The following is a 27,824-nucleotide window of genomic DNA, read 5'->3' as shown; positions in this document are numbered from 1 at the left end:
AGGACTAGGCAGACCTCTGATAAAGCAGCAAGCAGCAGACTAAGGCACCAAGCCCCAAGGCTAGCCTAGACTCTATGGACCTGTATACATGGCTACAGAAGTCAGGAAGAGCTGCTTTGGGGTATTTGAAAGGGAGAACAGTGGAGAGGTGGGAGTTGAAAAATATCTCTTTCCCTTTCCTATCCGGGTGAAAAGGTTGCTTTGGGGTGGGGTAGGGGAATGGGGGGCATTTGGGAATACTAAACACAAGAGTCCTAGGAAAAGCAGGTGTGGATCTCTCCAGCTTAGACTGAGTCTGGCTGGAGGGCAGAAACTACTTGTATTCCAGAACAAAGAATAAGAAAAATCTGCCAAGAGAAAAACAGTGCTGACCCAGGGCTGCCAAGGCAAGTCCTCAGGGTCGTAATGGCTAATAACTGCTGGTGGCTGTGATGAGCCACACCCAGCCATTTCAGACAGACCACCTCCTATGGCAGCATTCCCAGTTAAAAACTGGAGCTTAGCTGGTATGAGCCAGTTCCACCCACAACATGATCTGTAAGTGCATGGGAAAAGATTCCCAAACGATCTGCCTGCTGAGCGCCATCGTTGGGCTCATTACTATAATGCGTTTAATAATAGCGTGATGATGTTATTACTAACGATGATGAGAGCAATAATCCTTGACCCTGTGAGAGCATTCTCCATCTGAGGACCTTTAATTACAAACACTGAATAAGCCTCACAAACAACCCTGCTCAGTAAAGCACTCTTACCCCCCACTTTTCCGATGGGACAGGTGAAGCGGAGTGGCAGGTACTTCAAAGGCACGCACTAGTATCTGAGTCAGAGGACAGAACTACACCTATAGGTCCTGACTCCTAGCTGGCTTGCTCTCCCTTCACATGTGAGAAAACTCTTAATAGCCACTCCTCACAACATGTCTGACACCCTGCGTTTATTTATGATCTTCAGTCACTGAAGGAGCAATCCTGGCCAGTGATTCTCACTTGTGGACGTCCAGCTCCACTCCCCTGAGTCTCAGGTAGACTGCTGAGCTAACTTCCCCTCTGGCATCCTGCTCCCCTTAGAGTCTACTCTCACACACACACTGTTCTGCTTCCACTTCGACTTCAGCTCTGCACACAAGGAAATGGAGTCATCATTCCTGTAAAGAAGTCAGTTTCCCAGGACAAAGAGAGCAGACTGAAGCTAACAAGTTAAAAAGACATGCAAAAGTGGAGTGAGGGACAGACAGGGAGGAGGGCCTCACTGTTCAGTGAAATTATTTTAGAAATTGCAAGAAAAAGATCACTTTGTCTTTCATTTTAAGACAGTGGTTAGTGAACGAAAGACAAGACAGCCTGTGTGAATACAGCAAGCCCAGGTGGTTCAGCTAGGACTCTGCACAAGGGGTCTCTCATCCAGAGCACCCAGCGTGCAGGCAGGCAGAGAACCGCACCAGCAGAGAACTGCTATGAGTGGACAGAAGCACTGGGGGAAGACTGGTCTGTCCCTTCTCTTTAAGTCAGTCTCTTGGAAGACCATATTCCTCTGGGCCCGACTAAGGACCTACTTTTGCTGAACTCAGGGACACACCCCACACCCGCCCCCCAATCCCCCACAACACATACTTGATGCTGTCGGTGTGGGTTTTGTATTCCATAATGGTGTTGGGAGGTAGGTTAAGCACTCGCCGAAGCGTATCCCGTATGCGGGCCGTGGTGGCTTGATCGCTGGCAGTCTTATTCCATATGGAAATAATGTCCTCCTACAGGAGGGACGACAGAAGCATTCATCAAAGGAAAGTGAGGCAGTGAGAAGAGCAGAGGTAGCACGCGTGAACGCAGCCCTGCCCGCGAGGCGGCTTACCTGGAAGCGGACAGAGACCACAGCCCCGCAGATCTCCTCCCCAACCATGAACTGCTCCCCCAGCATAGCCAAGATGAGATTCTCCCAGCAGCGGGAGGCCAAGCCCTTCCGCAGTCGGATTATCCACTTTCCGCCATTTTTATTTGCATCATCCTGTAAAAAAAAATGTATTAAAAGTTAACATATGGTCTCGTAGCATTAGGGCCAAGGATCCACGATCACTGCGAAATCTTGCTGTTTTCCAACTATTCAACTCTATAGGAAAATGTGATAGGACTACAGGCAGAAGAAACGAGAAAAAAGAAACACAAGATGGGGATCCTTGCAACCAGCCATTAAAGAAAAACAGCCAAACAGACCCTTTAAACTAATCCTCTTTTGGGAACTCCCTGGCGGTCTAGTGGTTAAGGCTCAGCACTTTCAGTGCCAGGGTCTGGGTTCAATCCCTGGTCGGGGAACGAAGATCCCACAAGCCACACAGTGTGGCCAAAACCAACCAACCAACCAACCCTCTTTTTTGAAAACTACATTAAATCAAAAGTGTCAGATTTCAAACACAGATCATTCCTTACTTCATTTGCTAAAAGTTTATCAAGCGTCACCATGTCCCCAAATACAGACATGAAGTCACAATTTCTACTCAGATCCAGTCTAGTGAAGCAGACAGACAAGAAAACTAATTACAGTAGTATAGTCTGACAAGTACTGCTGTAACAGAGATACATACAGGACGTTTATGAAGAACAAGACAGTCAGAAACAACCAGGAAAAGGAAAACATTTCAGCTGGGTTGTAAGGGACACAGGAGCTAGCCAGGTGAAGGGCTCTGTGGGCACTGGGAAGGACACGGCTATGTGCAAACACTGACTGTGAGGCAGAGACCCAAAGAGGAAGATCTAGCTACACTGAAGGGCGGATCTGGAGAGGACAGGTGACAAGTGCTGAAAGGTCATTAGGTGTAAGATCATGTGTGCAACAGAAAACTGCATAAGATTTTTCATTAAGGTGTGTTTGTGTGTGGCAGGGGCGGGGGTTCCCTGGTGGCTCAGATGGTAAAGAATCAGCCTGCAATGCAAGAGACCTGGGTTCGATCCCTGGGTCAAGAAGATCCCCTGAAGGAAGGAATGGCTACCCACTCCAGTATTCTTGCCTGGAGAATCCCTGTGGATAGAGAATCCTGGTGGGCTACAGTCCATGGGGTCGCAAAGAGTCAGAGAGGATGGAGTGACTGATGACTAAGCACAGCACCGCATGTGTGTGTGTGATCATGTCTGTCTTCTGGAAGAATGCTCTGGCATCAGAATAGAGAAGACGGACTACAGCAAAGAGATCACAGAGCTCAGCTCTGGGTCTCTGGTGACTGCCCCTAAGCTTATTTTTACTCACATTAACCATATGTATCCTACGGTAATATATCACACACACACAAAACCAGTCTATGGGAAGAATAATCCAAAAAAAAAAAAATCCTTCAATGTTGCTATAGCACCATGTTAGTGAGAAAACAATCTTTGAAAACCATCCACACAAACAATGGAATCGGGGCTTTTTCCTAGAGTTCCCATTTCCAAAGATATACCAAACTGCTACGCAGCTTTCAAAGAAGACTTTATTTTTAACCAATACCCGGCACTAACCCCCAAACCAAACAAAAAAACCCAAAAAACAGAAAACTTCCTCAGAAAAACAGTCTAAGGCTCTCAGTTCTCACCTCCCACATGGGTTTAATTCCTTCTTTGAAGAGATGGAAGTCGCTGTGGCCTGTCAGGTCCCCGGGACGCACCATGTGGCTGTAAAACCTCCAGAACTGCTCCACCTGCAGAGAGAGCACAGCAGAGTCAAGAGAGGCACTTTCTTTTTCTTTGAGCGAATGGGAGATTTAAGAGAAGAGCATAACCACGGAAGACACTCTGCTAGAGGCTTTACTTTTTGGAGGACGGATGTTCATTCTGGAGATTGTGGGGGAAGAACAACATGCTGAAGGGAAGCAGACTATCTATTTTGATAAAAGAATAGTGTCATACTGTCAACACAAGAATAAACTCTTTAGGTGAGAAACGCCAGCCTCAGCCAGGAGCCTTAGTTGGTAAAATGTCAATACGCATCCTTCTGTGGAAGCCGCAGGACAATCACCACATGCTATAGGAGGACTTTGTTTTACACGATAAAAACCACTTAGGTTTGAGATATATTCAGGGCCACATAACCTCAGCTTGAACCAAATCACTTAAAAAAAAAATACAGTATTATTAACACTGTAAATTAACTAGTCATTGTGCTCTACAGTACATGCCCATGACTTATTTATAACTGCAAGTTTGGGCACTTCTTGATCAGAGGTTTACTGTCAAAATACAGCATTAGCTACACTGAAGTACACTTTATTTCTATAGAAACAGTTACTGAGCATTAAGTGACAGAATCAACCGCAGGGACTACTCCATACCATGGTGCCCTTGCTAAGGCCCAGATGGTCCAAAAACCAAGCAGGCTTCCTCACTCAGGGTTTAAGTCTCTCATCTTAGCTATAAAATTTCTCTTTGCTCCTCCTTCACAGTCCTGTTAGAAAATCATACATATTTCTCTATAAAATGTATGCTTATTTATATTTATCACACTATTTCTGTTTTTCTCACTAGTGATTTGATAAGAAGAAATTACTTCCCTGTATGTAAGCACGCATTCATGCTAACTCACTGAAGTTGTGGTCAACTCTCTGGGATGTTATAGACTGTAGCCCACCAGGTTCTTCTGTCCATGGGATTGTCCAGGACAAGAATACTAGCGTGAGTTGCCATGCCTTCCTCTAGGCAATCTTCCCACCCCAGGCATCAAATTCACATCTCTGACATCTCCTGCATTGGCAGGCAGGTTCTTTACCACTAGCGCCCAGTGGCGCTTCCCAATTGGGAAGCCCTTGATTACTTTCCTATTCCTCTGCAATTCACAGAGAACACCTACAAAGTACTGGAAAGTCAAGTGCACACTTTACAAGTAAAGAAAAAATGTGAAACAGTCTGAAGCAAACAGCTGGTATTTGCCAAGAAACTGCTGAAGAGGCTCTAAATAAACATGAAGCAAGATTCCATAATGTGCAGGTAAAAACAGGTACCATGCAGACAGATTCAGGTCACACTCCCAGATCTGGATAGCAACTGAGGAGAAACCCTAGCCTGTGTGAAGTGGCGATGCCTCTCAATCCTCTAGAGCACAGAAACATGGGCAACATCTCATGTTATAAGGAAATTAGGAACGAAGCCATCTGCAGGACTTCACCTCAGCATTTCACCTCAGCCAGTGCCATGCTTAATGGTACCCAGGGATCTGGGTCAGTGAATGGTCCTATGCATACAACGAGCAATAATCTTTTCCCCACTCTAACACAGTGCAAAGGAGGACCTCTCTGGTGGCTCAGACGGTGAAGCGTCTGTCTACAATGCGGGGGACCCAGGTTCGATCCCTGGGTTGGGAAGATCCCCTGGAAAATCCCATGGACAGAGGAGCCTGGTAATCTACAGCTCATGGGGTTGCAAACAGTTGGACATGACTGAGCGACTTCACTTCACTTCACTTCAACACAGTGCAAAGAAATGAAGCTCACCTTCTAGAAACTGTGGCTCATTGTGAATAAGGACTTGACAGAAGTGGTGGGGACAGAGCATACCAATCACCCCCAATCCTCCGGTGGGGCACTGCTTTATTAACAGTTTGGTCTCCACCAATCTGAGAGCCATTCTCTACAATCTTATAGCCAGAATTCTAAACCCAAATCACAACAAAGATGAAATAATAGGCAGGTTGAGAAATAGTATTAAACCTTTTTTTTTCATTCTCTTAAGGCAACTTTCATTTTTAAAACTTTCAACTGGAACTAAAACATAAATGTTTAGATTCAGAACATGGAATGCAGAAAAGACTTTAGAAATCATCTCAACTACTTTCTTTGCTTTATAATTGAGAAAACGGTTTCAGAACTTGCCCCAGCTCACAGTCAAGCAGCAGAATGTCCAACGCTTTTTTCATTTCAAGATATAGTTTTCTTAGTCACCTCAAGAACTTTTGAAGTGAAAGTGAAAGTGAAGTCGCTCAGTCATGTCCGACTCTTTGCGACCCCATGGACTAGTAGCCTACCACCTCCTCCCTCCATGGGATTCTCCAGGCAAGAGTACTGGAGGGGGTTGCCATTTGCTGTCAAATACTAGGATCGAGGACTAGTGGGAAATACTACTTTAGCATCATTAGTTTCAAAATGTAATTACTTTTCTGTGAGGAATATTGTGGGACACTTCCCAATGCTTTGACTTACATGCATTGGTGAGTATAAAGCAGCATTAACCCAAGATGATGCTGATGATAAAACTGTTCAACTTAGCACATATGTCCAAAGAAAACAAAAGCTCTCCTTGTACAAGCTGGGAACATTCACACATGCTTTCTTTAAGCGGGAAAGAAAAACGCTAGAAATAGTTACAACTATGCTAAAATAACTGAACAAAATCCTGAATGAAAACTGACTCCCCAGAGTTCAGTTTCTTCTCTGATCCTAAGTGCTTAATCAGTTGTTCATAACATAATGGCTGTCATTTTACCTGAAATGTCTAGCAAGCTATCAAAATTTTAATGGATTCAGGAATGTTAGGATGACATGGACAGTTTTTTTAATTCTATTGTTCTCTCTTCCAAGAATTCCTTCATCTTATCACTTGTTCAAATTTTCTGAATTCAATCTTAAACCCATCTCCCTTCGAAAGAGGCTTCTCCAGGCTGAAATGAATCCCTTTACTCTGAACTGCAAGAGCACTCTAGCTATTTATGCACCTCCTAAACTGCCTCCCTGTATTAGAAATTCCTGGGCATGTCTTATTTCCCTAAGGGCAAGGTTTTTTAGTCATTTTAGAACCCTATTATGCCCCAAATTCATTCAACAAACTTTTCTTGAACCAAATATGTACCAGTGCACAGTTACTTTTAATAATTCAAAAAAGTCTAAATTTAACAGTAATAAGAGAGCACAGGCCAACTAATACAAGATCTTTGATTGTGGCTGAAATATCAACTCAACATAGTCAGATGATGTGATTATCATTATATATGCATATCTGATGAATAAACAGATAAATAAATACAGCCTGTCTGGTAAACAAACACTTTGAAAAACTGGAGCATCCTGGCATGCATTTTGGTATACAGAAGACTGAAAGAATGTAGGCTTTGGAAGGTGGTTTTTACAGCCTACCCAACTGAGTCTCAATACTGGTTCCTCCACTTAATCAAGTTAATTATAACTGACTTGAGACTTCAGATCAGATACTTAACCCAAGTCTCATTTTTCTCATTTGTAAAATATGGATAACATCACTGACCTCATAGGGCTATCATAACGATCAAAGGAAACTATACAAAGTGACTATCATTGTGTGTCCTTCCTCTTTACTAATTTAAAGTTTACTGTCTATTATAGTTTCCTTTTCCAGTGTCTGCATTTTAAACAGAACGAATACCTTAACAACTTCAAGAAAATAACGAATCCTGCATTTGACTCTGCCCACAGATCAACTGTACAAAACACATAACAATCTTCACCAAACAAGACTGGGTTTAGTCGCAGACAAGCCTCTCACGGTTTACAACTCTAGTTTTCTGTGAGGAAGATGAGACAGTGCGTGGGCTCACTGTACTGACAGTGCCCACAAAAAACAGAGACCTCCTTTCCCTTCTGAACACAGAAGAGAGACGCCAGTTTATGCGTAATCATGGACATATCCAAAGCCCGATGTGAGGTTATTAAAACAAAAACTTTTAAATTTTATTCTCAATTTTATTGACAAGCTTCATGAGGACACCACGTACTATAAAATTTTGTATCTCCCATGATATTTTGCACACAGAAAGGACTCCATAAATACCTAAACAAACCAGTGTTTCTGTACTGTCCCCATCTGATCAATTCCACAGTTTATGCACTTATTGATTCTGACATATGTTGCCTATGGATATATAATGAGAAATAAAAGAATGAGCCAATTTAGCTTTACAGATTCAGGTTAATCAACTAAGGAAACCAGAATCCTATGTAGGTTACCAGGAGGGTAGATAAACACAACAATGTAAATACAGGCAAGAATGTCCTGGCAAAGCTACTACATTAGATCACCAAGTACTCACAGAGGCGAAGGTGCCAATCTGCTTGATATTCTGTTCATAGCTCTGCGAGCTGGTGGGACGGCCGGGGGTTCTCCTGGAGTACCAGAAAGTGTAGTTATACTGCAGGGGGTGCTCGGCCGGCCCAGGGACGACAGCCTGTGAATCAAAGGAGGCGTGTTAATATCTGGGCATTTTCCACATGCTCTGAGACTGAGAAACCATTTCCCAGTGTCACCCCTTACCACCTCCATTAAAAAGGATACATCCTCAATTACCTGCAATGGGCTCAAGATTCCGCTTACATGGTAAATTAGTGGTTAACTCTAAGTTCCTGTAACACTTTCTCTGTTCTTAATGCTTTCATAACTTTCTACCTCCTACCATGAGTATTATGCTTCTATCTCATCTCAGCATATTCCCAGGCCAAACACTGCCTCCTCTATAACACCCTATCACTTACTGACTCAGGACACTGGGCAAGTTGCTTAACCAGTTTGTGCCTCAGTTCCTTATCTGTAAAATAGGGAAAACAATAATGACCACCCTCATGGGGCTGCTGAGAGGATCAAATTAACAGATGTGAAGTGCTTAGCACCATGCCTGACACATAGGAAGTACTCAAATGACAGCTCCTAGGATTACTGCTACTGTTAAATGTAAGGGTCTTGATTCACACTCACTCATCTGTGTCGTCTTAGCATGTAAAATGCCTGCATTTGGAATGTACTAAATATTGTGTGATAAATGAATTAATGATTGTTTTAATATTTCAAGAAAGAAACCGAGATCTCTTTCTCATTCTCTAAAATTCCTCTCTTCCAAGTCACTTTCAGCCTGAATTATTACCGACTAAAGAGTTGAACATTCTAAGTGATGGGCAGGATTTGAAATACCAAGCAGCAGCTTCTGAAGCAACTAACACCCTTACTAAATTCCAGGATTAATCTCCCCCACCTCAGGCTAGGAAAAGGTTGGAAAGTGAGGCAAGAACTCAGGATCCTGTGGCAAGGGGAATCTTCAAAGTCCCAAGATGAACTCCAGTGATGCAACAATCTTTTTTGAGAAAATCAGATACTACAAAACAGGGTGTCATCAAGTTCATCCAGCATCCTTCAGATTTCACAAGATCACCAAGTCCCAAGTCCAAAGGCAACGACATCTGCACAGCACAGAACTCACCTTCCTCTTGCTGCTGCTCTGACTCTTGTCTCGTTCCGTTTTTTCCTTCTCACCATCTTTCTGTGTGCTGTTTTCTTCATTCTGATCATGGTCCCCACTGTCATCATCTTTCAATCTGAATGGGAAGGCAAAACAACAGTACCCCATGATTGAGCTGATTCTTGCTTATATAACAAGGCCACCAGGTCAGATGAACCACCATGTAACCAACCAGAAGTCACTCAAGTCACTGGCAATGAGGTGCCCACAAAAGAGGGAAAAGGAAGCAGAAAGGCAACTGGGAGGATTAAGCAAAATGAAAATGCCCACCAGCTAATTTGTTAATTCCAGAAAGCACCATATTCTAGTTTTCTAAAAGTCTGCACAAAAAAGCAAGAGGTAAACAGTGTAAGGGGTTGTTTTCTATGCCAAAAATAGTCAATAACGAAGAGAATTTCTGGATTATAGAACTGTTTTGGCATTTCAAATGAACTTGAGAAACTTCCCTTTCTATCCTGCCACTTCTAACTATCTTTCCTACTGTTCCCCACTGCTACTGCTAATCATTTAATTTCCAAGCTTGGAACTCTCCACTGTCCTGTGTCCTTCCATGCCCACCACGCAGGGTATAATACAAGGAAATGTAAGATCCTCTACAACTCAACCATCAGCTGGCATCCTCTTTCCCTCTCCCAGCCTCCCAAAGCAACCCAGATTCCCACATCTGTGCTATATGCAAACACCACCCCTCAGCCTAAGGCACCATTCCTCCCACATCTGTTTTTCCTACCAGATAGAGGGGGCCCTAGATTGGTGTCTTATTAACCTTTGTATCTTCAGCAACAATGACAAGAAGATGCTGGATTGATGTTAAATGAAAAAGAAATGAAAGGAAGGAAGAAATGTCTTCTAGTCTTGTAAGTTCAGTCAAAAGTACATCAGGTGCCACCCTTTCAGGAGCAGTGCAACTACCCTCAGTGCTGTGTATTGGTTTGCTATGACTTCAAACTCACTTATTTATGACTTAAATGAAGATGCTGTTTTGAGATAAGAATGAAGTGTCAGTTCAGCTCAGTCACTCAGTCGTGTCCAACTCTTTGCAACCCCATGGACTGCAGCATGCTAGTTTCCCTGTCTGTCACCAACTCCTGGAGCTTCTCAAACTCATGTCCATCAAGTCAGTGATGCCATCTAGCCATCTCATCTTCTGCCGTCCCCTTCTCCTCCTGCCTTCAATCTTTCCCAGCATCAGGGTCTTTTCCAATGAGTCAGTTCTTCCCATCAGGTGACCAAAGTATTGGAGCTTCAGCTTCAGCATTAGTCCTTCCAATGAATATTCAGGACTGATTTCCTTTAGGAGTGACTGGTTGGATCTCTTTGCAGTCCAAGAGACTCTCAAGAGTCTTCTCCAACACCACAGTTCAAAAGCATCAATTCTTTGGTGCTCAGCATTCCTTATGGTCGAACTCTCACGTCCATAGATGACTACTGGAAAAACCAAAGCTTTGACTAGACTGACCTTCGTCGCAAAGTAACGTCTCTGTGTTTTAACATGCTGTCTAGGTTGGTCATAGCTTTTCTTCCAAGCAGCAAGTCTTTTAATTTCATGATGGCAGTCACAATCTGCAGTGGTTTTGGAGTCCAGGAAAATAAAGTCTGTCACTGTTTCTATTGTTTCCCATCTATTTGCCATGAAGTGATGAGACCAGATGCCATGATCTTCATTTTTTGAATGATGAGCTTTAAGCCAGCTTTTTCACTCTCCTCTTTCACTTTCATCAAGAGGCTCTTTAGTTCTTCTTTGCTTTCTTCCATAAGGGTGGTGTCATCTGCATATCTGAGGTTATTGATATTTTTCTTGGCAATCTTGATTCCAGCTTGTGCTTCATCCAGCCTGGCATTTCACATGATGTACTCTGCATACAAGTTTAATAGGCAGGGTGACAATATACAGCCTTGACGCCTTGCTTTCCCAATTTGGAACCAGTCTGTTGTTCCATGTCCAGCTCTAACTGTTGCTTCTTGACCTGCATACAGATTTCTCAGGAGGCAGGTCAGGTGGTCTAGTATTTCCATCTCTTGAAGAATTTTTCACCGTTTGTTGTGATCTACACAATCAAAGCCTTTGGCGTAGTCAATAAAGCGGAAGTAGATGTTTTTCTGGAACTCTCTTGCTTTTTCTATGATCCAACAGATGCTGGCAATTTGATCTCTGCCTTTTTCTATACCCAGCTTGAACAAATGAAGTCTATCAGGATATTATGTGTAGTCGTTCATATGCACTAGCAGGTCAGTAGGCGAGTAGCCCCTGATGGGGGCTTATCAGCAAAAACAGATAAAGGAAGCATGGTGAGAGGATATTTAGACTATAAATACTGAGTGTTGTGTGAGGAATATCCAAGTTTCCATCTGAGCAAAGCTGTCCTTTGCTGATCTTGCCCTCTGAAAATCATGAGCCACTCGCTCCTGCAGTGACTAAGGCGACTCTTTGGTGGGCAGTGGTGTCAAACCCTGCAGTGTAGCTGTCTCTGAATAGAAGGGACATTAGCTCTGCTGTGGTAAAGCTGACTCCTTTAGCAGTGGTGACAAAATGTTTAGCGGCCCTGCAAAGATCAGCCTGCCCATCACCACCAGTGCTGGAGTTTTCTAGCAACAACTGACTTTTATTTTTGAGCTGGTAGCTGAACTTCAGTTCCTGATTGGCAAAGCCTTCTCACCCAGTGCCAATTCATATAAAGGTACACCTGGAACGAAATTTGGACTGTATTCCTTTCATCTCCCTGTGCCTGGAACAATACTGTGAGTAATCTACCACTGGTTTGGAATATGTTATTTCTTTACTAGCATCAGCGTGCTACTGCCTTATGAAATTACTATAACTCCCACAGTGGACCTGTGTTAAATAAACTACTGGCAAAGAAAATCTACCCCTGAGCATATTCTGTCACCCTCCAAAACAAAATACTAAGGCTCTCAGTGAACCTAAAATTCACTGGATCTAGACAAAAAGATAAATGGAAGGTGAATTCACAAAGATAGTAAGAATGCTGTTTAGTCTAGTGCTGGACCATCAACTTACGGATCTTTTCTGAAATCACTTTTCTGGCCCTACCCAGTCACACAGAATTTGGCAATTCTCAGGATAGTTACTAGAAGCGGTCAAACTGTAACTCAGACACAGGAAGACCTTGGAGCTATTGTGGGTTTGATTCCACATCACAGCAATAAAGCAAGTATCACAAGAAATGGAGTCACACAGATTGTTTGGTTTCTCAGTGCATTTAAAAGTTAGTTGACGCTACACTGTAGTCTATTAAGAGGGCATTAGGAATATGTCTAAAAAAAGTATGTATCTTAATTCAAACCGTAGAGTGGACAACTACATATGTGCTGGAGTGCCTGCTCCGCCCATTTAGGATATACTCTCGAGGTCGTGCACTGCACCACACCCTGGTTGCCCAGCATGGCCAATAACCCATGCCTCAGTGCCTTCCTAACTCCACCCTCAGGTCTTCATCCAGGAGGTGAAAGATCTTACAGATTCAGAGGCTGGGCAGTCAGTCATATGAACTGCATGTAAGAAAAGCCATGAGGGAATAAAGACAATAAGCAAAAGCAGAGAAGGCCAGGAGGGGCAAAGGGGATGGAGCAGATGAGCAGAGAGGAGAATGGGGTTTTTCGTGACGCTGCCATCTCTTTGGCTTCCCTGAACGCCTGGGGGACCTAATGGTGCTTACAATAACTCCTTCCCCGTTATGAAATTTGAGTCCGCATGGTTTCCTTTTGAAGCGGGGCCTGTCCTAGCATCCAAGTCCCACAGCATTACCAGCACACTGTGTGTATCAGACGCTATGAATACCAGACACCGTCCTTTCCCTCCTTTCCGTCCAGTAGTACCAACCTATCTGCAGTCCCCAGCCTCATCCCTCTGTTGTGCTCATCATCTGGTCTTTCAAGGAGCTCCTCTTCCCCTACTTAACTTGTCCTTTAGGACCCAGACTAAGGGCCACTTTCTCTTGAAAATATTCCCTGATCTCTCTCTAGGCTGAGTTGGGACCCCTTCTTTTAAACATCCCATATAAATGTTTTACTTGTCCTCACTATACTGTCAGTTTTTTTGTCTCCTGATTACAAATATTTCATGAGTCTTTGTTTCTTTTTTCTTATTGCTTAGGTCCAAGATAGCTCCTAATTCTCTTCTTTAGGGCATATCCCAGGGACTCAAACCATTTCTCTCTTCTCAGCCCCCAACTTCCCACTATACCATCTGGGGTCCTTTCCCTTCAATCTTGGTTGTAAAAGGGCACAGTTGCTCTAGTACCTCACATTTTGCTAGCTCCAAGCAAAGCATGTTAAGTTCCTTTTTTTTTAGTGCTTTTACTGCTAACCACTACTGGGAAACAGAAAAATAATAACAAGAATAATTATGTCAGAGAAGAAACAATGCTACTGTGACCCTGGTCCTCAGCTCCCAGCTCCCTTCTAAAACAGTAACTGGAAACCCTAATGGACCTTCATCTAATGCTGTTATTTCTTGAGGGTGGAGCTCTGCTCTCTGGGACAACATTTAAGTCAAGTCATTCACATCCTATCTTCAGAGGCTACTCTTCCCAGCTGGATGCTGGATTTGAGCAAAGATACTATCCAGGTGGAAATATCAGTGCTCCTTAGACTCAGGCAGGCAATTAGCATCTGAAGCTATCCATGCTCAGTGGCACCTGATCAGCTCACCAAGCTTCTCTCCAGGTATGTCCACATACAATTCACTGCAGGTAGGAAATTGGGCTAATCCACCTTCACACGTCCAGTATCAGGAAATGCGGGCAGAAAAGAAACAAGTTTAACACACGGATTTCTAAAATCAAGGCAATACAAGGCAGAATAATAAGTGCCAAATAAGTGGTTCAGAGAGTAGCTAAGAATGGGCCAAAGCTAACAAAGAGAACAGGGACAAAATAAAATCTGGCACCTGGATTTGAAAACCAAGCTCAACCCAGTAGGGACTGCAATACTTAGAAAGCATCTTAACAGTTTTACATTTGAATAGGATCGATAGCAATGGCACCTACTGACTTGATGGGGGTTGGGGGGAAGGAGGGGGATGTGGGGGTAGATTAGGTTACATATGAAGGCCATACAGAAAAGGAGACTAGAACTCCTCTGCAATCTGAGCCCATCAGATTAGACTAGAATACTCAAGTCCAGGCACTGGACTTGTAGGGCTCTGGCAAACCGAAACATGTCCACCTGTCCTTAGGAGCCAAGTGGTGAACCATATAGAGACCAAATAGGCAACCAGTGGCCTACAAACTGTACTTTTTTGCATTAAAAAAAAAAAACCCTAAGGGTTGGAGTGCTTTCTTCAATTGCTAATTTCAAATGAAAGGGTTTTCTTCTCGTAAATAGCTAGAAGACAGATGTTTAAACAAATCTGGCTCAGTATAATGAATAGTTAATAATTGGAACTAATTAAAAATGAGCCAGGTTAGGGACTTCCCAGATGGTCCAGTGGTTAAGATCTCACACTTTCAATGTAGGGGCCTCAAGTTCAAAATCTGGTCAGGGAACCAAGATCCCACGAGCCAAGGGCACAGCCAGAAAAGAAAAGAATCCGGGTTAATTTTTGTCAAGATGTGCTTGAACCAACGTTAAAACAACCTGGATATGAATCTCACCATATGTGGCCCTCCCTGCTGTGGACAACTTATTTCATCTCAGAGAGTCTCATTTTCCCTATTTGTAAAACAAAGTAACAAGATCCCCCTTATAGGGTTGTTTGAATCAGTTAATATGTGAAAAGCAGCAAAGTGCCTATAGAAGCCATTATTGCCATTCTCAAATTAGCGTACTGCAGACCAAAAAACTGAGAAGGAAATGGCAACCCACTCCAGTGTTCTTGCCTGGAGAATCCTGTGGACGGAGGAGCCTGGTAGGCTGCTGTCCATGGGGTCGCACAGAGTCAGACATGACTGAAGTGCCTTAGCAAGCATGCATGCATTGGAGAAGGCAATGGCAATCCATTCCAGTATTCTTGCCTGGAGAATCCCAGAGACAGAGGAGCCTGGTGAGCTGGTGTCTAAGGGGTCACACAGAGTCGGACACAACTGAAGCGACTTAGCAGCAGCATCAGCAGATCAAGAAATGATGTGGGTAGGAATAGGCCAGATGACCCAATAACGTGTCTTAAGATGAAATTTTGATTTCTTCAGTTTGGTGAAGAAAGGAGTATAGGGTTGGCAGAAAGCTCCACTGAGACAGGACTCCGATCTAGAGCTAAGGCTTGCAGGGCTTAGGATGGGATTTTTGTTGTTCAGTTGCTAAGTCGGGTTGGACTCTTTTGCAACCCCATGGACTACAGCCTGCCGGGCTCCTCTGCCCATGGGATTTCCCAGGCAAGAATACTGGAGTGGGTTGTCATTTCCTTCTCCAGCGGATCGTCCTGACCCAGGGATCAAACCTGCATCTCCTGCATTGTCAGGTAGATTCTTCATCAGTGAGCCAGCAGGGAAGTCCCTGAAGATGGGGGGTGGGGCAGTGGTAATCAGTATGGGGATGAGCTCAGCTACACAGTGGGCTACAGAAGCAAACTCCCAAAGACTTTTTTCAAGTAGTAGAGCCCTCTCAGCAACCAGGAAACATTCCTGAGGAGCTGCCAAGAGTGCTGGAATCCAGGACCTATGAATTTGCACACCAGCACTCACTGTCCTGGAAAAACTCCAATTTCCCCTCAGCAACAGTGGGGCACAAACTAAACTAACTGTAATTCCACTTTACACGTATATCTCTCTATTTAACACTTTACAAAGTACCTTTAAGCATTGCTGAATGTGATTTGATCCTTATCACACCCAGTGCCCAGTGCAGCAGCAAGACACTAATCACTAATGCAGTTTGGATTAACAGAGGCTCAGAGACTGGGTAACTTTCCTGCTGTCAAATAGCTGGTAACTGGTGGGTCTGAGGCTGGAAATCTAGGCCTTCAGAAAAGACAGATTTACTGCTAGACTATTAGAAGAAAGCCAAGAACAAAAATCTACCTCCAGATACAATCGCTGGAGGGAAATGTGCAAAAATATTACCCATTTCCTTTCTGCACCTCCAAACTGTTTGATGCTGGAACTAGGGCTCAAACAATAGATAAGGTTCACCCGTTGGGCAAGAAACTGAGTTCTGGGAGAGTGTGTTGGAAGAGGGCGAAAAGAGGAGGAAGAAGAAAGGAAGTAGGAAGGAGTCTCAGGAAGATGATGAAAATTCCGTAACAGAGCAGCCGCTGCGCTAAACGCGGCAGCCACATTACCTCACTGCATCCTCGCAACTCTGTAACATGGGCTCTGTTACGGTCCCTACTTTGCAAATGAGAAAACTGAGACTCAGAGGAGAGGTGACCTGCTTAGGCCACAGAGGTGTGTGAGAAAAGCTGAATTCAGTGGCAGGGCGGCCAGTCTGCGGAAACACCCAAACGGCCGAGGTCTCCGCCCCTCCACGCCGCGGGTAACCCGCGCGGGGCGTCCCAAAATCTCCTTCCGGGCCGCAAGGCCACCTCCTGCCCCCAGGACACCGCACTTCGCCGTGGGTCCGTACGACCCTGGGGTCCCCGAGACCCCTGCATCCCTCGTCCCTAACCCCCTCATCCCCGCTGGCCGCTCAGGGCCGGCCAGACCGCAGCCCGAGTCAGAGATTGTGGCCTGTGCCGCAGTTTGCGCCGCCTGCAGTGCGGGCGGGGGTGGGCGCAGGGAACAGTTGGGGGGAAGGGGCCCAGGGGGCGGCCACGCGCCACTCACGCGTCGAACTTGTTGTTCATCCTCTCGCCGCCACCGTCGCCACTGCCTCACGAAGTGACTTCCGCTCCCCCAGGTCCCTCCGCCTAGGGTCCGGCCACTTCCGGTTGCTCAGGGCACAGCGGAACGTTGGCGCTTTGGCCGGGTAGGGGGCGAATATGCCGGGACGCCTTCCTCCTGAGCTGAGGCGCTCAGGTTTGGCGGCTGTGAGGCGTGAAGTCGGGCTTCGGTTCCTGTCCCGGTCCTTGTTCCTGCCCGCCTCCCGCTCGCCCGCCCTGCTTAGCCGAGGGGGGCTCCGAGAAGGGCAGCTCCGAGTCGCTGAGGGAGCTGGCTCTTGCTAAAAATCCCGACTCCACCTGCAGTGGAGCTGCGCGATCCTGGACTCTCTCCTAACCTCCCTGACGCTGTTTCTTTGGTAATGACCGTCCTTTGTTATACCACCCGTATCTTCACGTTGCCTTGTGGATTGATCGAGATAATCAGTGTCAGGCTCTACACAAAGTAGCCCTCAATAAACGGTAGCGATTGTTCATCTTTGCTTACTTGTGCCAGGAGCTACAGAGGTCCTCTCCACCTTCCGAGGCAATCAGAGAGGGTGAGAGACTCACCCCAGATACCTGAGCTTGGAAGAGGCTTACAGGAACCAGCAGTGGTCCCTTCATCGAATTACCTGCTGCTCCAAATACACAGCAGTGCGTGCAGCGCACACACACGCTCTGCAGTAAACGCAGAGAACCTGCTGATGACTGATTCCGAAAGCCAGCAACCCTGGCTATTTCCGGGGTCTTGCTCCCCGACCCCCAACAATGTCCCGTTGTCAGGATACTGTAACATTTTTTTAATCTTCACCGGCACCTTTGATCCTGTGATGAAGGTAGATAGGAACTGATATCTGTGCCCATATTTACAGATGAAGACACAATTTCAGGAAGCACAAATGTGCTTGTGTCTTGTCACCAGTAGAACTCAGGGCTCAGGCTCCAGCCATATTCTAAAAGCATGGCCTTCCCCAAAGACCAGCTAGCCTCCTTGTTTCCTGACTAGGGCCAAGAGAGGCTGGTCAGGGTCTCCTCTCAGGCTCCCTCCTTCCCTCCCTAGCTCTTTCTTGTCTTAACCATCCCTTCAGACCAGTGCAAATCCCCTGGCCTTTGAGAAGAGAAAGAAGAGGGGTCCATTTTCCAAGCCATAGAACTTTCTTAGAATGTCTAAGATTGGGTCAGAGTTGGGAATTCTGAATTCCAAACCTTATTTATCCACCATTGTTCTGGCAAGCCCCTCTTACTCTAGGCCCCAATTTGCCCAACCTAAACACAGGGGAATAGTGACTCTTACTTATCTGTAATGCTATGAGGAGCTTTTGAGAATGAAAAAAGAGAATAAAACTCATAAAATGTTTGGTGCCTACAGCCCCCATAAAGCAGGCAGATGCCACCTGGAGTGGGCTGCCTCCCTTTCAAGAGAGCATTGGCCGCCACTCTTCACTTCTCTCTTGACTCCCTTCCTTCAAGAGGCTGCAGGGAATTTGCAGAAGGGAAGAGAGGCCCAGGCCTGAAGGGTTAGGAACTTGTCTAGCTGGGGATAGGATAAACAGAGTCCTTAGGGCTTCAGAAGTGATGGGAGTTGACAACACTTTGCTGAAATGAGGGGAGTGCCAGGACAAGCAAGCCGGTGCCACGTGCATGCTGATTCCACTAGCGCACTCTGCCCACATCCCAGCCCCAACCACTCCGGGCTTCCAGCTCTGTCTCTTTATTTCCCCAGCTTTTCTCACATATTCCCCAAGAGTGTTTCCCAAAGAGTATACTCATGACCCCAGGAGCAGAACACAGCTGATAAGACTCCACGTGGCTAGCAGTGATCGGTCAGCTCAGTCAGAGGAAGGCAGATAGGAGCGGGGGTCCCCAGGAAAAGGCAGGGCGGGCACTCGGTTGTAGTGGGCCATGAGGAAGATGCCAGCAGTGCCACAGACAAACAGCGAGAGCATGGCCAGGAAGCAGACTCGATCCAGCACTCGGCCCACCAGGAACCACTCCTTGTTCCCCTGAGGGTAGAAGGCAGGGTAAGAGGTGACCAGAGGCGACACCAAGGCTGGATCTCTGAAGCATCCTTAGTCATCCAGCAGGCTTCTGCTCTTCATTTCCTTGAGCCCTGCTCACCTACTTCAGGTCTGACCCTAGCTTTCTCCATGGCCCCACAGCGCCACTCCCAATTCCACATTTTCCATGCTATTGCCGTACCATGGCCACCCCACTCATCCTGCCCCCATCTCCTCAGGTTCAAGTTTGCACATCAGGTGTGCAAGCCCCACCGCACTCCCTGCTGACTTACACTGTCAAAGTGAGTCTGCTGGTGCCGGGCACGGGCAATGAGGTTGCAGGCCTCCACGCAGGCCTGGATGGCCGGGGCGGCCTGCTTCAGGCTGCCACACCACTCCGGGCTCTGCCCTGACTCCGGGCCTTTCTCTGTTGATGAGAAAGGGTAAGGTTTAGGAGTAGAATAGGGGAGGAACAGTCTGAAAAAGTGATCCCCACTTTCTTAGGGACCCCAGCCCCTCTCTCCCCAACCTGGATGTTTGCCGACCCCTCATCCACTGTGCCTGGCACCTTGGTCAACAGATGACCTTTCCTGTCCATCACTCCCCCTGCCTTACCGAGCTTCTCCAGCGCTGCCCTCACCAGCCCATTGTGCTGGTGCTGCCGGAAGAGGAGTTCACTGCGGGGCAGGCAGAGGGCCACTTCCTCCCCAGCTGTGATTGGGCACCCTGAAGAGGATCCATTCTGTAGCCAGGGGCGGGCATCCTGCACGGCCACTGGGGCCAGTGGGCGAACATGCATCCGCAACAGCTGGGGCAAGAGCCGCAGGAACACCTGGAGAGATGTGCATGGCTTAGCCTGGTGGCTAGCAGACCTTTCTGGGTGACCAGGCTTGGGAGCAGAAGGTAACAATTGGCACAAAGAGTTCACGTGATGGGGGCCCCGAGGCAGCCTGCTGGCAGGGGCGGTGGCTTGGCCCTGCTACGGCTTACCTGTTTTGAGCCAGACACTGACCCAGAGCCCCCAAACTTCTGTGCACGTCAGAATCACCAGGACTCTTGTCAAAAACACAGATTCCTGGGCCCCAGCTCTGACCCAGGATGTCTGGGGCAGGCCTGGGAATCTGCCTTTGAAACAAGGGTCCCAGCTGACTGCTGCAGGTGGGCCACAGCTCACACAGGCACTGGCGCCACTCAGCCGGGGCAGAATCCTGCCTCATCTGCTTTCTTGCTGTGCGACCTCGGCTGGGCTACTTAACATCTCTGTGCCTCAGTTTCCTCATGTATAAACCGGAGATGAGACCAATACCCATTTCACAGAAGTCTTAGGAAAGTTAAATAAGTTAGTATACGTAATATGCCTACCACAGAGTAAGCACTGTATATTATTCTTGATCCATCTGGGCCTGTGCTTCAAGATACACATGGGGCCAGTTTGTTGCTGAACTTGGTGGGTGGGGAATGTGCCCAGGGCCAGTAGGGCATGTGAACAGACAGGGCAGGAAGAGGCTGAAGTAGGCAAGGGTAGGAAGCTTGCCTTGCGGACCCCTCGGGCCATGGAGTGTGTGTGGGGGGACCGCAAAGACACGTTGAGTACGACTACAGCGTTCACGACAATGAGGATGGTCACCACCAGGAGGAAGGTCAGGTACCTGCAGGGTGGGATAGGCAGGTGGTGGGGCTGGTCGCTTCATCACCAGATATCAGTCCCACCCCATTGGCCAATTCCCCCAGATCCCTGGGGTTGAGGATGGTAGGGAGTGGCAAGAGGGCAGTACCCTGTGTTCCTGAGAAGGGAGGAAAGGAGGTGGGCTCAAGCATGAGAGCCAGCCTTACTTGCTGATGAGTGGCACCGCCTGGGAGGTCTCAGGCACCTTCTTAGCCACGAGGAAGAGGAAGACGGTCTGGGCCAGGAGCACGTTGATGGCGACGGTACACTTCTGGCCCCCCGCTGCCCATGACCAAGAGGCCCTCAGAGCGGATCTCAACCTCCCCACCATGGGGCAGTCCCCTCCCCACAAGGAGTCCATGCCCCTGGTGCCAGGTCACGGTGCCATTCTGCCCTCTCTGCTCCCTGTGCCGCTGGCCGGGCCATAGCCCCCCTCCCACCAGCACTAGGTACCCTTGGCAGGAAGGAAGTAGATGAGGATGGCCACGGAGGAGATGAGGACACAGGGCGCGATGATGTTGATGACATAGAAGAGGGGCTTGCGCTGGATTAGCAGGTAGAAGACGACCTTCTGGTGGCCTGCCTCCTCGGCTGGGGCCGTCTCGTCCAGCAGCATCTTGGCTGGCCGGTGCCGGATGGCCCACTCCCCATTTTCTGCGGGCAGCAGGCGGGGGTGGGCACAGGGACAGGGGCCGGGCCGATCCCGGCAGCCCACGGAACCCAGTGCCCACAGGAGCAGCACTGTGCGGGGAAGGATGCTTGACGCCCCTTCCGCCAAAACCAGAGTCACTATCAATGAGGAATATCAGCTTTGCTAGGCCTTTAAATGATATGCATTTTATGGTTTACGGGAGCTTTCACCTTGCGCGACAAGGGAGGGGGCGTGGTCTCGGTCTGGCCCCGCCCCCACAGCCAGGTCCTGCACGGACCTTGGATGGCGATTACCTGTGAAGGCCTCGGGGTCGATGAAAATCCATTCGATGGTCTGACCTTCTTCCTGGCTCAGCTGCAAATTGATCTCATTGGTGCTGTAGGTCTGGGACCTAGGAGATGGTGATGGGAAAGAGGATAAACTGAAGTGTGTGTAGATTCACCCAGGAAGTCACACAGACTATCTCCTGAGGGCAACTGTGGGCAGTTTTGCCTCAAAAAGCGTAGTCAAGAATTTCTGAGTTCTCCGCAAAACCTTGGCATGAGATGGGCCCGGGGCAGGGCAGAGCAGGGCAGGGAGTCCAGCTCTCGAGGTCTGGGAAAATTATAGATTTTAAGGACCAGGAGGTTGTAGACAGAGCCGAGGGCCACCTCAGGTCCCTTCCTTCCATTGCCTCCAGGGCAGAAGGGGCCGATGGTGAGAACAGGAAATACAGCCTGTACCTCTCTGATCTGTTTTTACTGAAGAGGGTCTCCCAACAGGTTCCCTTATTAAACAAAAAGAAAAGACTGCTTCTCTAAAATACGGGGAACCCCTCTCACAGACCACCGTCCCCCCACTGATGGAGGAGGACACTGAGATAGCCCTGGCCTCTCTGTGGGTCTGAGGGTACAGTGGTCTAATGCATGTGTGCATGCGTGTATGCACGCATGTCATGGGCATGTGTGTGCCTTCTTGCCCACCCACCGCAGTCCCTGATGGCTGTCTTTGGTGGGTAAACTGAGGCAGTGAAGGAGGATGAGTGAGGGGTCTGGGGCTTAGCAGGGAGGGTCGTGGGCATCTCCAGACGTCTGGGCCACACAGAGGTGGAGCCCATCTCCCCACTCCCGGCCGGAAGCCTCAGGTCCCCACCCGGCCAGGACCCCTCTTTGATCCGCTTGGAGAACCCCCCCCCACCCTCATGCGCGGGTCTCCTCACTGGAAGATGAGGGAGCAGTTCTGCCAGTCGAAGGGGAAGTAGGTGACAGAGACGGGGCAGGAGGAGCGGAAGATGGCCGGTGGCAGCCAGTACACACAGCCGTCGGGAGACACAAGCACGTTGCAGTAGAGGGCCACCTCGAACACGCCATCCACACTGAGGACAGGCCAGGTTGTGGGGCTGGGGGCCCGTGCCCCAGCAGTCCCTGCTAGACTGAGACACCCCCCGACACACACAACCCTGACCAGTCCTCTGCCCCTAGTGGATGGGGCCCGGGGACACCAACCCTTCCCAGCCACCATGCCCCTGCCTGGTCCCGCCCTACCCCAGCCTCGGGGATCACTGCCTGCCCCAACAACCTCCTGCAACATCCACGCTGCAAGGCTTCCTAGCCCCAGCTCTCCTCCATACGGGTCATGACAACGACTGATAGTGGTTAAGCTCCCTGCTTGTCCTGTGCCTCCTGAGGGAGCTGTCCTTGTACCCACGGTCGGGGAGAGGAGCCACCCAGGCGGCCCAGCCCTGAGGCAGTGGAGTCGGGGCTGGATCAGTGCTGCTGGTTCCTGAGCCCCACCCTTAGTCCCCATGCCCTGGCATCCTCAGGGGCCCCAGCTGCACCCTCTGTTCACCTGTCTCTTTCCCAGAGGCCCCCTTGTCCTGCGAGCCCTGCCGTGCCCGGGCCCCCCTCCTCACTTGTTCTCCAGCACGATGTCTGGCTGCCACACCATGGTGGATGGCACCCGCAGCACCCACAGGCCGCCGTAGTCTCGAGGGTCCCAGCGAAGCCGGTAGTCACACCACTGCTGCAGGGGGAGGGGCTGCCAGACCCCATCCTGCCCCCAGGAACTGGGCCCCCTCCCAGGGCAGGGAGCGCAGAAGAGGCAGGATGGGGTGAGAGGGAAACAGGCAGCTCTAAGGAGCCTCGGGGGCCCAGAGTGGGGCTGATGGAAGGAGAAGGGCAGTCTGGCAGCTTCTTACCATTTCTATCCAGACGTTGGTGGTGAGGGCCTCCTCTCGCTCATTCTGGGGGTGCAGAACAGAGGGCAAAGCCCCCATCATGGACTGACTCCCCAGACATCCCTACAAGACCCCAGCCTCTTGGGCAGCCCCCATGGGAGTTGGCCAGCTCCCTGGTGGGCTGCCCAAGCCCTCTTTCTCTCCCCTGTGGGCCCTGCCTGTTCCTGCCTGCTGGAGCCACCCCTTCACTCCCCAGCAGGGTTCCAGGGGAGCAGTGGGCTGTCATCCCTGCCTCCACCCCCAACACACACACACAGGCCTGTGCTCACCAGGGAGATGAGGTTGGTGAGGGTGAGCTTCAGGCTGACGTTGACCACGTCCGAATCGTGCTCAGCGGGCCTCAGGTGGGGGTTGTAGCCTTGCATCAGGTCCCCGAGCAGACGCTCCTCCTGGTTCCGGCCCTTGGCCCCTGGAGCGGACAGCGGTGAGAGCCTGGGACACGGCCTCTGGGGCAGATTGGGGCAGGGGGCAGGCCACAGGAAGGGGTGACATGGAGAAGTGGAGAGCTGGGGGGTGGGGGAAAGGCCTCGGTAGCACCCCTCCCCAGACCCTCCATTCCCTGAGGCCTTGGGCTCCTGCTCCCGGCCTCCCCAGGCCCCAGACCCCCTGTGTCCACACCCAGGCAGACAGCCAGCAGCGGCAGAAGAAACAGTGGCCTCTGGACCCCGCACATGGTGCCACAGTTCTCCGTAGGGATGGGGTGGGACTGCAGTTCCCCCTGGGGCTGGGGGTGCAGCCTCCAGGGCTCATGTAACAGCCCACATTCTCCCACCCCAAGCCACCCCGGCCAGCCCAGCCCAACCCCGCCAGCTGTCTGACCACAGCGCTGTCAGCTGTCCCTGCGCGGACACAATGCCAGGCTCAGATTACCCAGGCTGGGGAGGACAGAGGGGTTCCATCTGCCCAGACCATCCGGCCTCCGTCCCCACTCTCAGGCTCAGTTGACCCAGTCCTCTGTCCTTGTTCCAGCCGGGGGCTGAGGACAGAGCTGGGGATAGATGAGCATGGGACAGAAAGGCAGAGTGCTGAGGAAGGGTCCCGATCGGGGCTCCCTCCTTCTGCTCCCTCCAGCCTGGTTAGGATTTGGGGAGGTGGGAAGGCCGATGGGTAAACACATTTGGTGCTTGAGTTTCTGTGTCACATGGTTGAGGTCCCCAAACTTGAACGTAAATGAGAGCACCAGGTGTCAGGGTCCCCCGGTCTCTGAGGCAGGGAACTTGGGTCTGGTGAGCTTTAAAGGAAGGGGGACCAAGGAAGATGTGGGACACAGGCCCTAAGAAACAGGACAGTCCCTGAGTAGGGGCTCCTTAGTGGGCTCTCAGCATCTGTGAAATCATCCATTCATGGAGTCCCCAGCTTGTGGGGGGACATAGCGAGGCCAGGGGGACCCAGGGATAAGCCTGAACTGCTCATGGGAACTCATGGCCCAAGGTGGGGGCAGGCAGGCAAGATGAAGGCGGTGGCCCCTGTAGAGTCTGATGAGGGGACCCAGAGGGCCCAGAAGGGCTTCCCTTATAGCTCAGTCGGTAAAGAATCTGCCTGCAATGCAGGAGACCCGGGTTCGATCCCTGGGTGGGGAAGATCCCCTGGAGGAGGAAATGGCAACCCACCCCAGTATTCTTGCCTGGAGAATCCCCATTGACAGAGGAGCCTGGTGGGCTACAATCCATGGGCTCCGCAAGAGTCAGACATGACTTAGCGACTTAACCAACCAACCAAGAGGGGCCAGAAAACCAGCCCCATCCACACTGTGGATTGTGGTCAGTGGGAGGCTGGGCTGAGGCTGATCTAGGCACGGAGGGCCCTGCTGCCAGTGAGCCACCTGTCTTCTGACTGGCTATTCCCAGCAGACAGCTCAGCATGACCCAGTAGGTGGGCAGGTTCCCAGATGTGCCGCCCACCCTTCGGCACGCTGGGGGAAGGGTGGGGGAGGTCTCTGAGGGCTGGAGAGAAGGCACCATCAGAGGATGTGTCCCCCTCCCCCTGAGCGAATGGTGTCTTTGGCCATTTCAGTGTGTGACAGTGAAGCAGAAGTCAGCCCACATGCCCCATCCTTGGAGATCCAGGTGAGGTTGGCTCAGACCCCAGCCCCCCACATCAGGCCACAAGGCCCTCCTGTCCTTGCCAGGACTTTGGGGTCGCGGGGTAACAGTAGTTGCCCCTGCCTTCCCCGAACTACCTCCATCTCTCATTTGGTGCTGCTCTGGACCCTGCGCTCGGTTTTCCTGGACGACCCTGTCCCCAGCCCGAAAAGCTTCCCTCTCACCACGCATCTAGGTGTGTGGCCCATTTTCCCTGGAGTTTACCAAGCCAATGGCTCCTGTTCCCCACTTTGCCCCCGGTCCCCCCAGACTCAATTCCGTCACCTGTTTTGCAAAGCAGTACCTCTCCTCTTCTCTGTGCTGGGCTAAGTTGCTACAGTCATGTCTGACTCTGTGATCCTATGGGCCCCAAGTTCCTCTGTCCATGGGATTCTCCAGGCAAGAATACTGGAGTGGGCTGTCGTGCCTTTTCTCCAGGGGATCTTCCCCACCCAGGGAGCGAACCCATGTCTCTTAGGTCTCCTGCATTGGCAGGCGGGTTCTTTACCACTAATGCCACCTGGGAAGCCCACCTCCTCCTCTCTGCTCACCTCCAAGTTGATGCTTTGCCAAAGATCATTAATGGCTTCTTCCCCATAATCATGGACCACCTACTGCCCGCCCTCCTCCACCACCCCCAGGGATAGATGGTCAGCTGATTCTCGACATTCCTGACTTTCTTCCCTACAAGTGTCTGGGAAGGAAAAGGAACACTCTGGAGAGTGACTTCCTTCTGGTAGGACCTGTATCTCCTTCTTCTGGATGCAGATTTTAACTCCTGGTTTTTCCCCTTCTCTCTGCTCTGGGAGGTCTCCTTGGTGATCTTGGGGCATCTCTGAGGAGTGGTAGTTTCTGCCCTGGAGGTGTTAAGGTCGGGGTATGGGAACCATTGGACTTCCTGGCAGCTTAGTGGTAAAGAATTCACCTGCCAATGCAGGAGACTTGGGTTCGATTCCTGGGTCAGGAAGATCCCTTGGAGAAGGAAATGGCAACCCACTCCAGTATTCTTGCCTTGGAAACCTCATGGACAGAGGAGCTCGGCGGGCCACAGTTCCTAGTGTTGCAAATAGGCAGACACTACTTAGAGCTTAAACAACAACAGCTTCAGTTTAGTCGCTCAATCGTGTCCGCTCTTTGCGACCCCGTGGGCTGCAGCATGCCAGGCCTCCCTGTCCATCATCAACTCCCAGAGTTACATGTCCATTGAGTCGGTGATGCTGTCTAGCCATCTCATCCTCTGTCGTCCCCTTCTCCTGCCTTCAATCTTTCCCAGGATGAGGGAACAACAGCTTGGAATCCATTAAGAGAAAGCCTCCTGTAGTCCTCACTAACTGTCTAACAACTGTGCCACCTTCTCCTCCAGAGGCCTGAAAAGCAAAATGTTCATTTCCCAGGCTCCCTTGCAGGCGGGGCAGCCATGTGATGACCTCTTGACCGATGGGGTGTCTGCTGAAGTCAGCTGAGTGGTTTCAGCTTTTTCTTCCTGCTAAAAGGGTCAGAAAAGGCTGACCCCTTTCCTGTCTTGAAGATGATGTGAAATACGGAGCTGTGGCAGTTGTGCTACCCGAGGCTTCAGGCTGGAGGACAAAATCAGCACGTGAAGGAGGGAGGGCTGGGCAGAGAGCACAAAGCCGGGTCCCTCACAGCTTGGTGGGGCAGCTGAGCCAGGGAAGCAGCTGCCGTCTCGAGATTCTTCCCATATGAGAAAGAGGAAACCTTGATGTTTAAACCCTGAGTCTTGGGGATTTTCTGTTCCTTACAGGCCAGCACATTTTCCTGATGGATTTATCGCCCTTTGAGAGAGGGTGGGTAGCTGTGCTGGCCTGGGGAAAGTGCGTAGGGACTCCCTCTGGCTTCATGGGAAGCTGGTCCCCTGTTGGTGTCACTTCCTGGGGAGGGAAGGAGATGGGGTTCCATGCCACCTGGAGGGTGAACCAGTCCTGACAGCACCCTGGGGCTGGAGTGCTGGGCTAGTGGGTGTTGTTGTGGGACCCACTGTGACCCTGGGAACCTGCTCAAGAGGCATCCTTAGTTAGGTGGGGCATTTGGGGGTTGTGGCTCAGCTGGTAAAGAATCTGCCTGCAATGTGGGAGACCTGGGTTTGATCCCTGGGTTGGGAAGATCCCCTGGAGAAGGGAAAGGCGACCCATTCCAGTACTCTGGCCTGGAGAATTCATGGATTATATAGTCCATGGGGTCGCATAGAGTCGGACACGACTGAACGACTTTCACTTCACTTCTCTA

At 49.6% G+C, this 27,824-nt stretch overlaps 2 protein-coding genes across 4 annotated transcripts in view; both read right to left on the bottom strand.

The window, feature by feature from the left end:
• The window catches only part of EIF4E2 (eukaryotic translation initiation factor 4E family member 2), a 30,111-nt gene extending 13,102 nt beyond the window's left edge, over positions 1 to 17,009 (bottom strand). For 2 of the 3 annotated variants that reach the window (XM_068967523.1, XM_068967522.1), the window contains exons 1-6: positions 16,935 to 17,009; positions 9,175 to 9,289; positions 8,017 to 8,151; positions 3,563 to 3,667; positions 1,852 to 2,004; positions 1,614 to 1,750 (exon numbers count right to left, since the gene is read on the bottom strand). In XM_068967523.1, coding sequence (XP_068823624.1) covers positions 1,614 to 1,750; positions 1,852 to 2,004; positions 3,563 to 3,667; positions 8,017 to 8,151; positions 9,175 to 9,289; positions 16,935 to 16,954 — 665 coding nt within the window. In that variant the 5' untranslated portion in view covers positions 16,955 to 17,009. The remainder of the gene's footprint in view (positions 1 to 1,613; positions 1,751 to 1,851; positions 2,005 to 3,562; positions 3,668 to 8,016; positions 8,152 to 9,174; positions 9,290 to 16,934) is intronic. The other variant, XM_068967524.1, reaches the window with a different exon arrangement.
• Positions 17,010 to 18,798: 1,789 nt separating this feature from the next.
• On the bottom strand, positions 18,799 to 24,172 carry CHRNG (cholinergic receptor nicotinic gamma subunit). Its single transcript, XM_068968169.1, has 12 exons — positions 24,118 to 24,172; positions 23,769 to 23,908; positions 23,461 to 23,505; positions 23,176 to 23,285; positions 22,483 to 22,638; positions 21,578 to 21,675; positions 21,086 to 21,286; positions 20,800 to 20,914; positions 20,501 to 20,615; positions 19,582 to 19,798; positions 19,260 to 19,393; positions 18,799 to 18,972 (listed from the first exon to the last, which is right to left on the bottom strand). The coding sequence occupies exons 1-12, from the start codon at positions 24,170 to 24,172 to the stop codon at positions 18,799 to 18,801; spliced, it is 1,560 nt and encodes a 519-aa protein (XP_068824270.1).
• Between the last annotated feature and the right edge of the window lie 3,652 nt (positions 24,173 to 27,824).

This window comes from Capricornis sumatraensis, chromosome 3, assembly GCF_032405125.1.
Source record: "Capricornis sumatraensis isolate serow.1 chromosome 3, serow.2, whole genome shotgun sequence".
NCBI lineage: Eukaryota > Metazoa > Chordata > Mammalia > Artiodactyla > Bovidae > Capricornis > Capricornis sumatraensis.
The sequence above is the reverse complement of the archived record's forward strand: the minus strand, read 5'-3'. Positions and strand labels throughout refer to the sequence as shown.